Here is a 14677-nt window from a genome sequence, read left to right as displayed (position 1 = left end):
GTTTAGCGACGAATGGCTCCCCTCAGCAAACGCCTGTAAGGCGTCATCCTTCCGCATGAACATTTTGGTTCTCATCTCAAAGGAATGACTGTTGATGAAGACTTGGAAAAACGCAATTTTCAGCACGCTGAAGAGTCACTAGCCAAGGTCTGGAATGAAATGAAAATTGACAGCTACGATGTTTCAGTGAAATATAGAAAACCCGAAGATAGCTTGCAGAATCCAGTAGAAACTCATCTGACTTGGTATAGTAGTCGCAATATAATACAAATGTTGCTGTTTCGCTCGAGGAATGCATTAAAATCTGTTTTTCCGGATACTTTCGTGCCGCCAATCCTTCAAACTTCAAGAAAGCTCGTGTCAAATAGACAAAGGATCATGCACTTCTAGAAGGGTTTAAACAAATGCCTTACGAGTTTTATTATCCATCAGTACAATCCGATCTCAAGAAGAGAATATGTGCAACCTGTGGTATCTATTTCGTATCTCAAAAGATTGTGCAAACGCATGGCAAGATCGCCCAAAACTCTCGTGAAAGTAGAGGACGGTAACAACGACTTGCTGCCAGAAAGGCAAATTAGCCGCTCTGCGTTGTGCGCCATAATGAATCATTATCTGAGGATGCCGATTAACTCGATGAAGACGAAATTGATGCAAGTAGTTTTAACAATTCCGGAACCTTCTTCGTCTGCTCTCCGAATACCAGTAATGAAAAAGTCTCAGTGGCTGGCAAACCCGTGGACAGAGAACCAGAAATTGCAATTGATTTGTGTTTTTACGTCCCTACACTCATTTGATTTATGGCTTAGTTAAAAACGTATAATTTAAAAATCTCTTCAATTCAATAACAAAGGTATTATACTTTGTTCAAAATTATTATGATCTAAATGTTACGTAACGTTTGAAGAGGAGGGTACAGAACGCTTCTTGGTGTGCTCTGTGTGACGACCCTTTTCGTAAACCAGTTAAGCACTCCACTAGAAAATTTAATAACTTACAAATTAAAACATAACCTCTTAAAGCTTTCGTTTTATTTTGTCATTCGTTAATATTTTTATCAACACTCAAAAAGCTTCCGAAGCAATTCCACTTGTAGAGTTGGAATTTTTACGAATCGTTGGAAATATTCATACTGAATACACTGTTTATACCACCACACACGATTACACTACCTGACGCGCGTTTCGATAACCTGAGTTTACCTTCAGTCTCTGAAGACGATAACTTGGTCATCGAAACGCGCGTCATATAATGTAATCGTGAGTGTTAGCGTAAACAGTGTGTTCAGTACAATTCCATTCGGATTGAGGATTATAACGCTCTAGATAAAGTGGATCTGGAATGATCGTGGTCGCGAGTGCTGAGTGGAATGCACCCGCGGAAACCTTTTCCATATTTTCAGAAAATGGTCCGGCTTGTTATTATTCATTATAAATTATCCAGAAATACAGGGTTTCTCATAACGACCCATCTAGTTTAGTTATTTTTATATGTATTTATTGGTATGACTTAAAAGATGAGAAACAAAATTTTACACACGACATTGATTAAATGACGGCAATCCTCAAATAGTTTGCGTACATTTTCAAAAACTCTTTGAAGAAGTGGTCGAGGAATACTCTTGATCTTTTCTTCAATATTGTTTCCAAAATTAGTCATATTTCGTGGATTATTCTCGTATACCGCGCTCTTAAGATAACCCCCACAAGAAAAAATCAGGTGGGGTCAAGTCAGGACTTCGAGATGGCCATTTAATATCACTAGGCGTGGGCAAAATAATCGATTAATCGAAAATAATCAGAAAATATCGATTAATGGATGTGAATAACATCCTGTGAGAATTTTCATTCTCAAAAATGCATAATGGTTTTGGTACAGTTTAATTGAATTTAAAAGAGAATTTTCAAGTGGCTTTATTACAAAGTAAAAGACTCAAATCGTTATTTGTATGTTTAGGCTGCGAAATACCTTTTTAACGTACCGAAAGAACAGTTATCGCCGAGACCGCTTGCGACAGAGGCAAGATAATCTCGAGGTTTCGCGGCTATAGCAAACACACAATCGATTATTTCCGATTAATCGAAAATAATCGATTATATTTTTTAACTGCCCAGCCCTAAATATCACTTTTTCTGGGAACAACTCGTGCAAAGCAGCTACAGAGTTTTAGTGGTCTGCGATGTGGCTCCATCCTATTTAAAGCATGTCTGCCGGTTATAATGCTCACATTGTTGCAATTGAGGTCCGAAAAAATTGCGTATAATGTCGACGTAGCGTGCAGAAGTTACAGTCACTGCATGTCCTCTGTTATCTTCTTAAAAGCAGGACCCAATAATGCAATTCTATATAGCGACTTTTGGGCTATGCAACGGAGGTTTATGTAAGGTCTGTGGATTCTTTTCTCTCCCAAAAACGATAATTTTAACAATTTACGTATCCATCCAAATGAAAATGTGCCTCATCGCTGAAAAACATGTTGAAATTGTTCAATTTCTCTAACATTGCATTCACATGATTCAAAATAACCATTTTCATGTAGAACTTGCACAATCTGAATTTTATAGGTGTAAATCAGATCGCTCTTGTTAAATCCCAGTTGAGAGTCACGTTTTTTAACGCCGAGTCGAGGCTATCGTCTTATAGAATCTGCTACTGAGTTTCCAGGCGTTCTTACTGGCCTTGTACGGCCGTGATGAATTTCGCCGATAGTCTGGATCCAAGCTAAAATTGTTGCAATGCTACCTATACAACCGTTGAATTCGTGATCGATTGTTTTGGAGATACGCGCGCACGTTGCTCTACCTTTTACGGCGTAATGGCAACTAAAAATTTAAGGAACGCGCTAGAAAACGACCGCCGCGCCTAGTTTGCTCGTTTTGAGACACCCTGTATAATAAAACTTGGGGGAACTATTTTTGCAGTTTTATAAATAACCTACTTAATGAAATCTTACTGTTTATAGTTAATTTAAAAACCTTTGATGAAATTCACTACCCGCGAACAAAACTTATAGAAAAGTAGGTTTGGCGAAGATTTTTTTTCCATTATTTTATGCGGACAACTAACAACTCTTTGAAACGTTTCGTAACTTTTAATATTGAATTTAAATTCACTGTCACATTGTTTAGTTAATTTTTTTGGTTGATTCTGCTTTATTTTCAGAAAAATAATAAGACAATGACCAAAAGTTTTGATATTAACGTAACGTAACTGGTCTTTGCACCAAGTTTTCTTCAACTGGGATAATCAGGATTTTACCATAGATTGTCAGGTCGCAAAATTAGAATTTAAAATCTATATAACAAAAAACAACTACAGAACATATACATTTCTATTTTTAATCAATATAAGACAAATCGTGAGCAGTAGAATGCTAATTCCAAGCCCGCTATACTGAATAATGGAGCCACCTGGTACACAGACTGTTCTAGGAGGAATGCCTTGGCCGGCGTAAAGGACACCCCAAAATAAGCAAATCTTTTTCGCTTGGGGAACACGCTACCGTCTTCCAAGCCGGGGTATTCGCTGCGGACGTGTAACAGATAATCGACGCCACAGGAACGCAGTAGTTTCGATCTGCACAGACAGCAGAGCTGCCATACAAGCTATAACGGCTGTAGAGGTAAGCTCTAGATTAGTGCTGGAGTGTAAAAGAGTAAAAATCTGGTAAGTGATGGCTGCAATATCCACCTCGTTTGGGTGCCCGGTCACTCGGGCAACGACAAAGCTAATCGTTCCTGGATCTTTCAATCCTTCTTTTCTTATGTCTTTTTGTCTCTCTCAGGTTTCTTATCGCGCTTTGTGTTCCTCTTCATGTATCAGTACCATCTCCATCCTACAATCTTGAATCTGGGTCAACTAATCTCTTTATAAAAACTAAAACATCAACTGTTCTTATCAATTTTTCCACTTATTTAATTCTTCGAATTGTTTTTCTTTTCTTCCTGTACTACTCCTAACTAATCGTTCCTGGATCTTTCAATTCTTCTTTTCTTATGTCTTTTTGTCTCTCTCAGGTTTCTTATCGCGCTTTGTGTTCCTCTTCATGTATCAGTACCATCTCCATCCTACAATCTTGAATCTGGGTCAACTAATCTCTTTATAAAAACTAAAACATCAACTGTTCTTATCAATTTTTCCACTTATTTAATTCTTCGAATTGTTTTTCTTTTCTTCCTGTACTACTCCTAACTAATCGTTCCTGGATCTTTCAATTCTTCTTTTCTTATGTCTTTTTGTCTCTCTCAGGTTTCTTATCGCGCTTTGTGTTCCTCTTCATGTATCAGTACCATCTCCATCCTACAATCTTGAATCTGGGTCAACTAATCTCTTTATAAAAACTAAAACATCAACTGTTCTTATCAATTTTTCCACTTATTTAATTCTTCGAATTGTTTTTCTTTTCTTCCTGTACTACTCCTAACTAATCGTTCCTGGATCTTTCAATTCTTCTTTTCTTATGTCTTTTTGTCTCTCTCAGGTTTCTTATCGCGCTTTGTGTTCCTCTTCATGTATCAGTACCATCTCCATCCTACAATCTTGAATCTGGGTCAACTAATCTCTTTATAAAAACTAAAACATCAACTGTTCTTATCAATTTTTCCACTTATTTAATTCTTCGAATTGTTTTTCTTTTCTTCCTGTACTACTCCTAACTAATCGTTCCTGGATCTTTCAATTCTTCTTTTCTTATGTCTTTTTGTCTCTCTCAGGTTTCTTATCACGCTTTGTGTTCCTCTTCATGTATCAGTACCATCTCCATCCTACAATCTTGAAGCTGGGTCAACTAATCTCTTTATAAAAACTAAAACATCAACTGTTCTTATCAATTTTTCCACTTATTTAATTCTTCGAATTGTTTTTCTTTTCTTCCTGTACTACTCCTAACTAATCGTTCCTGGATCTTTCAATTCTTCTTTTCTTATGTCTTTTTGTCTCTCTCAGGTTTCTTATCACGCTTTGTGTTCCTCTTCATGTATCAGTACCATCTCCATCCTACAATCTTGAAGCTGGGTCAACTAATCTCTTTATAAAAACTAAAACATCAACTGTTCTTATCAATTTTTCCACTTATTTAATTCTTCGAATTGTTTTTCTTTTCTTCCTGTACTACTCCTAACTAATCGTTCCTGGATCTTTCAATTCTTCTTTTCTTATGTCTTTTTGTCTCTCTCAGGTTTCTTATCACGCTTTGTGTTCCTCTTCATGTATCAGTACCATCTCCATCCTACAATCTTGAAGCTGGGTCAACTAATCTCTTTATAAAAACTAAAACATCAACTGTTCTTATCAATTTTTCCACTTCTTTAATTCTCCGTATTGTTTTTTTTTTTCTTCCTGTACTACGCCTAACTAATAGTTCCTGGATCTTTCATTCATTCTTTTCTTGTCTTTTGGTTTCTCTCAAGTTTCTTATCACGCTTTGTGTTCCTCTTCATGTATCAGTACCATCTCCATCCTACAATCTTGAAGCTGGGTCAACTAATCTCTTTATAAAAACTAAAACATCAACTGTTCTTATCAATTTTTCCACTTCTTTAATTCTCCGTATTGTTTTTCTTTTCTTCCTGTACTACTCCTAACTAATCGTTCCTGGATCTTTCAATTCTTCTTTTCTTATGTCTTTTTGTCTCTCTCAGGTTTCTTATCGCGCTTTGTGTTCCTCTTCATGTATCAGTACCATCTCCATCCTACAATCTTGAATCTGGGTCAACTAATCTCTTTATAAAACTAAAACATCAACTGTTCTTATCAATTTTTCCACTTCTTTAATTCTCCGTCTTGTTTTTTCTTTTCTTCCTGTACCAACTAAGAGAAGTGACAGACGAGAATGGGATATAGAAAAGAGCGAACTGGAGAAGGACTAAACAGGAAGAAAACGATAGAACCAGATGGAGATGAATATCACCTCTACAACTATAGTAGAAGAGATTGCGGATAAGTAAAAGTAAAGGTTCTGCCTCTTATCTTCTTTTTGTTGGTTTCTGTTTCCCGTGTGACCTTAAAATCATCAAGGTAAACCCAGAAGGAAATGGAATACAAAGAGGAGTGAACTGGAGACGGGCTAAACAGGGAGATGGAGAAGAAATGTCACCTCTACATCTATGGTAGAAGATGGTTGCGGATAATCGATTAAATTTTCCAGTGAAATTTAGAAACTGTCTTGATGCAGTAATTGAATCAACTCACACTAAATAAGCAATTAAGTAGGTGTGCAAAATTTCAAATAAGTAGGTGAATATATTGAATGAAAAATTTCCAAATAAACTACTTTGTCAAATTTACTTTAGAAAAATCTTGTTGCAAACATAAAATATTTTAAACCATTCGTTTAAGTATATTATTTATTGCTTTCTAAATTTTTCCCAGTAAAAAGTATAAATAAAATGAAAACAAACAATTTATTATCCTTAAAAATAATTGATAACAGCTCTGGTTTTATAAGGATGATTTATAAAAAAAAAAAGTTGCTTAAAAGGACTAAAGGATAATGTATAATAAAATTTCTAATAATTTACAATGGGTAGATTTACTTTACTGCTTTCATTTTCCTAGAAAACACACGACATTCTCGTAAATAAATACATGCCAATTTCTTTTGTAGAAAGTAAGCCCAAATTCTCTAGATAGTAAACAGAGTTCGTATATAAAAAATTGATCACGTATTCATATAGAGCTCGCACTTTTTTAAATTAATGTCCTATTGAATTTTAATTGAAATGAGTTACACTGATCTTTTACGTAACGAAATGGTGGAATAGATGACGTTTGCCAAATAATGGCAATAACTTAGAAGGCGAACAATAATAAGAACGCCATCATAAGACAGAAAAGACCCATAGCCTCGGATAAGGCGAAACCCAAGATGGCGTATGAGAAGAGTTGTTGTTTTAAGCTGGGGTTTCTGGCGTAACCAATGATAAGGGAACCGAATACTGTTCCAATACCTGCTCCTGTAATGAAAAAATAACAAATCTTACTTACGAATACTATAATAATCAGAATAAAGCAATAATTATGCATTTCAAAATTTACCATATATATATTTCGTAAATCACTAGTATATAAAGCAGTTAAGGCCGAAACCCACTAACAACACGCCACCCCACGCCTCGCGTCGAATATGTGAGCATATGTTTTTCCATATACATACATTTTATTTGTATAAAATGAATAATTTATTTAAATTACTAGTTTGTCGACTAACTTCTAGGTAAATTTCAAAATATAGCATTTGTTGTTAATAAGCATACTTTACACTCAAACAATCCGTGCAACAAAATTAAAAACAATTATTAATCTTCAATTATTTTATATACAAAAAATACACAACTTTCCATAAAATTTAATACGAACAATTATCACTTTAAAACATTAATTTATTTCTTAAAACTAGGAATCCTAAAGGGCGAACAACATTAAAAAAGCTATCATGAGGCAAAATAAACCCATTGCTTCTGAAAGGGCAAATCCAAGGACAGCATAGGAAAAAAGCTGTTGCTTAAGGGAGGGATTTCTAGCATATCCAATTATCAAGCAACCAAAAACAGCACCGATTCCAATTCCTAAAAGCATTGTCCAAAAATTTGTTAGTAAATGCTCAACTTGCAAAAATTAACCAACTGATTCTATATAAACATAATGTTATACATCAATAAGCGTTTCACAATTTAATACTGCCCGTAACTATGAAATCAAAAACATTTTCCAAAAAATGTTATCTAATTATGTATACCTAATATGTAATTAAGTAACTATAAAAATCAAAACACTTATTACTTTCATATTTACAAATTTACGAGTTTCTGAAACAATAGGTGTTGCAATGTATTAAACTTAGCGTGTTTTAAACAAAAATAGGACTTAAGTGGATCAATTTAGGGTCTCACACAAAAACATCATTGTGTGTAGTTAAAAAAATTGAGTATCCTCAAAAAATTTTTAGGCACAGCTCAGAATACCAAATGCTTCAGTGTTCTGAGGGATCAGTATAATCTATTGTTACAAAAAAATATGGCAATGGATTTTATACCACCAATATTTCAACAAAGTAAGTTTAAAATAAGTTATTGCCAGTTTTAGTTTGGTGTGTGATTTCAGAGGCTGGGTCTCATTACCTATGTTCAAAGGGTTCGCAAAGGAATGCTGTAAATACTGGGCTTCATTCCAAAAGAACTAAAAACAAAATTACTTAAACGATGTACCAAGATAATTTAGAATTTCTGGAACAATTTGTGGTATCCAAACTAAATGTAATGTATTGAACTATGTGAATAAACTAAAAGAGGACTAAGTTGAGAGCTGCATCGATTTAGGGTCTCATAAAAAACCATTATTAAGAGAAAGTGTAGTTGAAAAAATTGAGTATCCTCAAAAAACTTTTAGGCACAACTCAGAATACCTAAAAACTTGAGTGTCCTGAGAGATTAGTGTAATAGTCCTTTGTCATACAAAAATATACCAATGGATTTTACATCACCAATATTTCAAATACTATAACAAGTTATTGCCAGTTTTAGTTTGTAGTGTGATTTCAAAGGCTGGGTTTCATTATCTATGTTCAAAGGGTTCGTAAAGGAATGCTGTAAATACTGGGCTTCATTCCAAAAGAACTTAAGACAAAATTACATAAATGATGTACCAAGATAATTTAGAATTTTTGGAGCAATTCGTGATATCCTAACTAAATGGACTACTTTGCATCTTATTTTAAAGTAATATCGGCAAAAACTGGGTAGATTTAGGGACTCATACAAAACCAAAGAACATTATTAAGAAAAAGTGTAGGCATCAGTGTTCAAAGGGATTGATATAATAAATAAAATGCCAGAAGAAAAAGAGAAAAAATTACGAAAATTATGCATGCATAGCTCAAAAGAATACATAGTTGTTACAGTACTTTGAATAATGGGCATCCTTTCAAATTCAAAAATAAAATGAAACTTTGAACTTTAAACCACTAATATTGGATAAAGCAAAGTTCAGAACAAAATAAATTTATTGATAATTCTGGTTTAGTTGGTTATTAAATTGGAATTGATGGTGATATTCATAATATTACCAACCAAGTTATCAACTGAATGTAAACGGAATACCAGAATGTTCTGTTCATAAACCATTTTCTGAGAGCTCATTTTACAGATCTTCAGGTCATTGTCTGTTTAATCTTCTTTCCAAAATAAGATGTTAAACAGAGTGTTGATCAGTTGGTTACTATTTTTGTCCACAGCAGTCTTTATATTGTTTTGTGTTGGTTCTGATGACATCATTGACGAATATAGGTCATTATTGATGGTTAAATTTGTTTTTTGTTATTGGAGACTTGTGCTCATAAGCTTGTTACATCCCAGAGCTTCACTTGTATTTTCCATTTTTAAGCCAGGAGAGTTGGATGGTTTCGAATATTTTCTGATGAATTTTTAATTGATGAAATCACTGTTCTGAAGTTCTTCATGCCACACTCAACCAAAGTCTTGTTTTATATCCAAGAAAACTGCAGTGCACTCCTTTTCTAGGCTATGCTTGATTCTGTTCACGAGTCTATGACACTGCCAAGTTCCTTTCTGAAACCAAATTGCTAGTGTGGTAAAAGTTCTTCAACAGGAGTTACTCCATCTATGTTGTCCAATAATAACCCTTTAAAGAATTTGCATAATATGGGACGGAGGCTTATTGGTATGTTAGAGCTCGGACTGGTTGGAGGTTTTTCCGGTTTATTATTATTGTTACTTCTTCCATTGGATAGTTTTGACCAAATTGTTTGTCAAAATATCTAGTTTTAAATAATATTTCCTTATTTTTATGATGAAAACTCTTGATTTTTTCCTCAAAACATATCCCATCTTTCAATCGGTATATAATATATAATTTTTCTCGCCTATTTTTCCAAAGATGATGATAAATGAAAAAAGTGTGGGAATCTTACAAGGAAATGAAGAAAACTTGGTAAAATGGCTATTTATAAAATTTTTAAATTATGTAACAGCCTTCATGTAGAATCAATCTTAACCTCAAAAGTTATTTTTGGCATTCTAACACAATACTCATGAAAGGTATACATTTTATCAATTTTTTGAAAAATGTTTGTGATCTATTTAAATTACGTTAACAATCCACCAGTTTTTTTACGAACCTGAACCTGCTACTCCTACTGTGGCAGCTCCGGCACCAATGAACTTAGCAGCAGAATCGATATCTCTGCTTACTGGTGTAGTTTGGAAACTGCGAATAGCGGGAAGGAGAGTTGGTTGCTTATGTTGTTGTACATTCTGTACTTGTATTTGACTTTGATTAACTACACTGCTCAGTGGCCTCAAGTACTGTTTTGTGTTGGCAACAAGCTGAAATAAGATTATAAACATCGAACTTGATAAATATTCTTATAAATCGAGCGAACATAGAAATTATTGCAAAAAAAATTTTTATTACATAAACCAAAGATATTATATTTATATCATAAAATAAGTTTTGAATTATTAATCTTCTGATTATTCACTTAATTTAGTAATATACAATCGAATTAAAGCTCGAAAAGATAATATTAAACTTCAAAGGGTTACATAATGGTTGATGTGGAATCTTATATAAAAGTTTTAAAACGTTTTTGGAGATACTTACTGCACTTCTGGTGGCAGGGGTAATCAGTCTAGCACAGGCAAACATTTTTATATTTTACTTCGATCGCTATCTACAAGCCTAAAAAGAGTTATAATGTAAAGAAAATGGCAGCCGAATACAATCTGTCAAAGTCATAAGTAAAGTTCAACCTACCCGAAATGTTACGTAATGATTACTAAGGTTTATAATGAAATTTGTCTTAAATATACTCAATCAATGCTCAATGAGCGTTTAGTGAGAGAATAATTATTGTTTTTACACGTATACTGAGCACATTCATAAATAATATAAAGATAAAATGACTACTAGCAATGGCCGGGTTGTTCAAAGACGACTTAGATTTACGTAAGAGGCAAATCTAAAAAATATCGAAATTGCAAGTTTTTATGTCAAAATTTAAACTAGATCACTTAAACAACACCCACATTGATTGAAATACATATTTTCTAAACACCGATGACACATAAATTAAGAAAAAACTTTAGATTTGGAAAACTTACCAAAGAACAGTGCAGTAAATTACGCGAACTTTTCGGAACTGTTAAAGCCGCCCAACAGAATGGAATAGATCACGATAAAAGCGTTTAGAGTCTGCGCTTTATCGTAAGTACGTGCGCATTACTACAATTCAATGTTGCCAATAGAAAATCTTTAATTTTGGAAAACCTTAAGGAGCGTTCACAGAGTTACTTGTAATAAAGAAAAAATCGTCAAAATATAATGAAGCACAGTAATGTTTGTGAGAAAATAAATATATCTCTATAATTTTCTAAGATTAACTGATATTCCAATTATGGAAAAACCTTTGTTATTATGGACAACACATTAAGCATTACATTTATATGTAGTGTTGCATAACTATTATGTATTGTAGGAAATATTTTTTCTAAATCATCAACGATCGGATGCGTATGTATTGTGACATTTGCTTTAATTTAAAAATTCTTAAACTCTTTTCATCTGTTGATATTGCTTAAGCGAATATTAAAATTTTCCTTTAAAATTGATTATGGTTTTATTTTTGTTGTTAAACTGATGAATTCTGAATATTGAATACATCACAGTCCGGTGTACTACCATAGATAAATATACAATTTTCTTATTGTAAGCTTAGATAACCTTTTTTCCTATTGGAATAAAAATGTAGGTGAAGATGTAGCACGACCGAGTCCAATATGAGGTCTCTATTAATTTTTTTAACTTGAAGATTCTGTCCCACATTAGTCTCTTTACTCCATTTTTCTATGTCTACAGATACCACTATACAGTTTCGATATTGCACCACAGAACTGACTACTACCTAGAAGCACTATTCAATTAGTTCGTGCAGTAATTCTTGACGTTGCTTTCTTGGAACAATGACGGAGGCGCCAGCGTTTTATTTTATTTTTGCTAAATTACTGCATGACATTCAACAAAAAATTAACGTATTTCGTCGTTAACTACAAATTATATTTTATATAATACTGATGCTACACTGACAATATACGCAGTTAACGTATCTCATTTCTGTTTTTAATCTCTGAATTGTTTTGACATTTCGAATTTATTTACAGGTTGCAGTTCTCGGTTTATGAAAACCGGACTCAAACGTTTATCCCCACTCTTAACTACTTTGCCACCTGAAAATACAAGGAGATCCAATGTGATCGTAATAGTTGAATTAAAATTTATAAATTAATTCTTTTAATTAAAATATTTTCTCAGAAATATGAACAATGACTTTAAACATGACATAAAAATAAATAAATTGCATCATGGAAATAAATAATATGCATTGGATTAGTATCACGAAATATTTCACAAAATAATTTTTTTTTTCAGTGTTTCAAAAATTATTTCGTTTTAATTGGTATCATTTGATATATATAAAAATAAAAGCACGTTTGTGAGTTGAATCGTTGCCTCACGAATCTCCCTGTACATTTCTATTAACCTTGGGTAGGGGACCGATTGACAACAGCGTTAAAGAGAGAAAGAGATGGAATCCAATGGACAGCAATGGCGGCGCTCTGTCCAGGTGTTCAGTATGGGTTATCTTCACAACAAAATTATGGAGAAAATAGAGACTTAATTTTTGTTAAATTGACTGATTCTGCTTTGCGTGCGATAGATGACTATATAAAAAATCAGGTAAGTTTTTAAAATTATATTATCTTGTTTTACTAAGTAATGCAATCTGTTGACTTCCACTTTTGACCAGTCGCCATATTCAGATGACTTATTAACCTATTATTTTGTTTCCAAAATAGTGATTATGTTATTCGATTATTCTATGAATTACTATAAAGTTGTAAAAAATTCTGCGTTCATTTAAAAAATGAAAAATTCATTTTTTTGCTTCGATACTGCCCTAGCCACGTCAACATATTGGAAAATATTTTTCGAAAAAATTACCTAATAATATTACGAATGTTCACATAATATTCTATTGACTATAATATTTTAATAGAACAATCTAAATCTCATTTCTAATAGGTTCGTGAAAAAATATGTTGCCATTACTTGTCGACAATTTTATTTAGAAAATAATACAAAATGTAACTTTATTTATTCAAGAATATAAGTTTGAACTTCGTTTATTTATAAAAAAAACTAATTAAATATTTGTAGTAAATGCGTATTTTAGAGTATAATTCTCATATTTGTTATATATATAATATACAGGTATTCCCCATATTTTTGAAACGCTCATAGTCACATAGGGTTGCCAAATCTATCCAAAGCACTTCTAAAATTAGACATCATAAACTGATTCAAGAATTTAATGTGGGTGCTAAAATATTTACCTACCAAAATCTGGAAATAGGATGCTTGAATTTTACTATATCGATTATGAAAATCGATATTATTGAAAAATAATCCATAAGACGTGCACTTTATGAATTTTTTTTTTGTTTTATACTAGCAAATGTAAAAATACGTGACTAGATTTCAAATAGATAATGCCCGTAAATTAGTTGTTTGTAAATATAATCACTTTTGACGCATAATAAAATATTCGATACAGAAGGAGATTATAATAAATTTGGCAATGTCGTAGAATCAGCTGGATATTGAATTAGTAAACATTTTAGACAGTGTTGTCAAATACGTTTAAATTTCGTCTTTTATCGGATGTACTTGCAATTTTTTTTGAACGTATATTATATGATTTTTGTGACTTTTTGTTAATTTTTTTCTATCGAGCGAAAGGAAACAAAATATAATGAAAAGGTTTGAAATAAAATATTTGGAGAGTTTTTGTTAAAAAATTAAATTGTTAAAGAGATATCAAAACATAAAGTACATAATTATTGAACAAAAAACTAGATAATATTGTAATAAACAACTCAAATTAAACATAAAACTAATCCAAAATAAAATATAATTTATTCGAACTCAGAAATTTGTATATGATGTTAATGATTAAAAATATATTTGTAGGAAATGACGATTTGCGTCATTCGCTAATATGCTAGTATCTACAGGGTGGATATTGAAAATATTTGAACAGAAAAATCCCTATTACATAAATAATTTTTTAAAAAATTCGTTTGTCGAAGAGAAAAAAATCAAATATAACGATTTTTACATTCAATAACGTTTTATATTTTATACAGGTCAAATAATAAAAAAAGGAGGTCAAGGTTATTTAGCTGCCATAAAAAATATTTAAAGTAAAAATTTTATTTCTTCACTATTCTTTTTAAATTAGTACTGCTTTAGAATCTTAAATATAAAAGATAATGATTTTAATCAAATAATTGTAGTTCTCTTTTCTATTTATCTCATTATGTTCATTGAGTATTTTCAAAAAGTAATTAGGTGAATTCTGTAAAAATTTTGTGAAGCAATTAAAACATTATTAAAGTTAACTATAAATATATAATAATAACGTCATATTTATTCACAAGTATTTAATCTCTATGTAAATAGAGTTGTTTTTCTATTCATTTTATATATTATACTCGATGAATATTTTCAAAAAGTAATTATTTGAGTTCTATAAAGCTTTCAACAAACCATTAAAACAATATTAAAGTGGAGTACTCTATATATATATTATTCTCATATTTAT

At 32.2% G+C, this 14677-nt stretch overlaps 2 protein-coding genes across 3 annotated transcripts in view; one reads left to right on the top strand and one right to left on the bottom strand.

The window, feature by feature from the left end:
• Positions 1–6330: 6330 nt before the first annotated feature.
• LOC130449121 (ATP synthase lipid-binding protein, mitochondrial) lies at positions 6331–11259 on the bottom strand. Its single transcript, XM_056786807.1, has 4 exons — positions 11118–11259; positions 10618–10695; positions 10133–10340; positions 6331–6953 (listed from the first exon to the last, which is right to left on the bottom strand). Exons 2-4 carry the CDS (start codon positions 10660–10662, stop codon positions 6790–6792), a joined length of 417 nt encoding a protein of 138 aa, XP_056642785.1. The 5' UTR covers positions 10663–10695; positions 11118–11259; the 3' UTR covers positions 6331–6789.
• A 1331-nt stretch (positions 11260–12590) lies between these two features.
• The window catches only part of LOC130448636 (RNA polymerase II elongation factor Ell), a 42939-nt gene continuing 40852 nt past the window's right edge, over positions 12591–14677 (top strand). Inside the window, exon 1 of one of the 2 annotated variants that reach the window (XM_056786078.1) lies at positions 12591–12750. In XM_056786078.1, coding sequence (XP_056642056.1) covers positions 12619–12750 — 132 coding nt within the window. In that variant the 5' untranslated portion in view covers positions 12591–12618. The remainder of the gene's footprint in view (positions 12751–14677) is intronic. The other variant, XM_056786077.1, reaches the window with a different exon arrangement.

The sequence above is a fragment of the Diorhabda sublineata genome, chromosome 9 (genome assembly GCF_026230105.1).
Source record: "Diorhabda sublineata isolate icDioSubl1.1 chromosome 9, icDioSubl1.1, whole genome shotgun sequence".
In the NCBI taxonomy this organism is placed as follows: domain Eukaryota; kingdom Metazoa; phylum Arthropoda; class Insecta; order Coleoptera; family Chrysomelidae; genus Diorhabda; species Diorhabda sublineata.
Note: the sequence above shows the minus strand (reverse complement) of the source record. Positions and strands in the feature narration are given on the sequence as shown.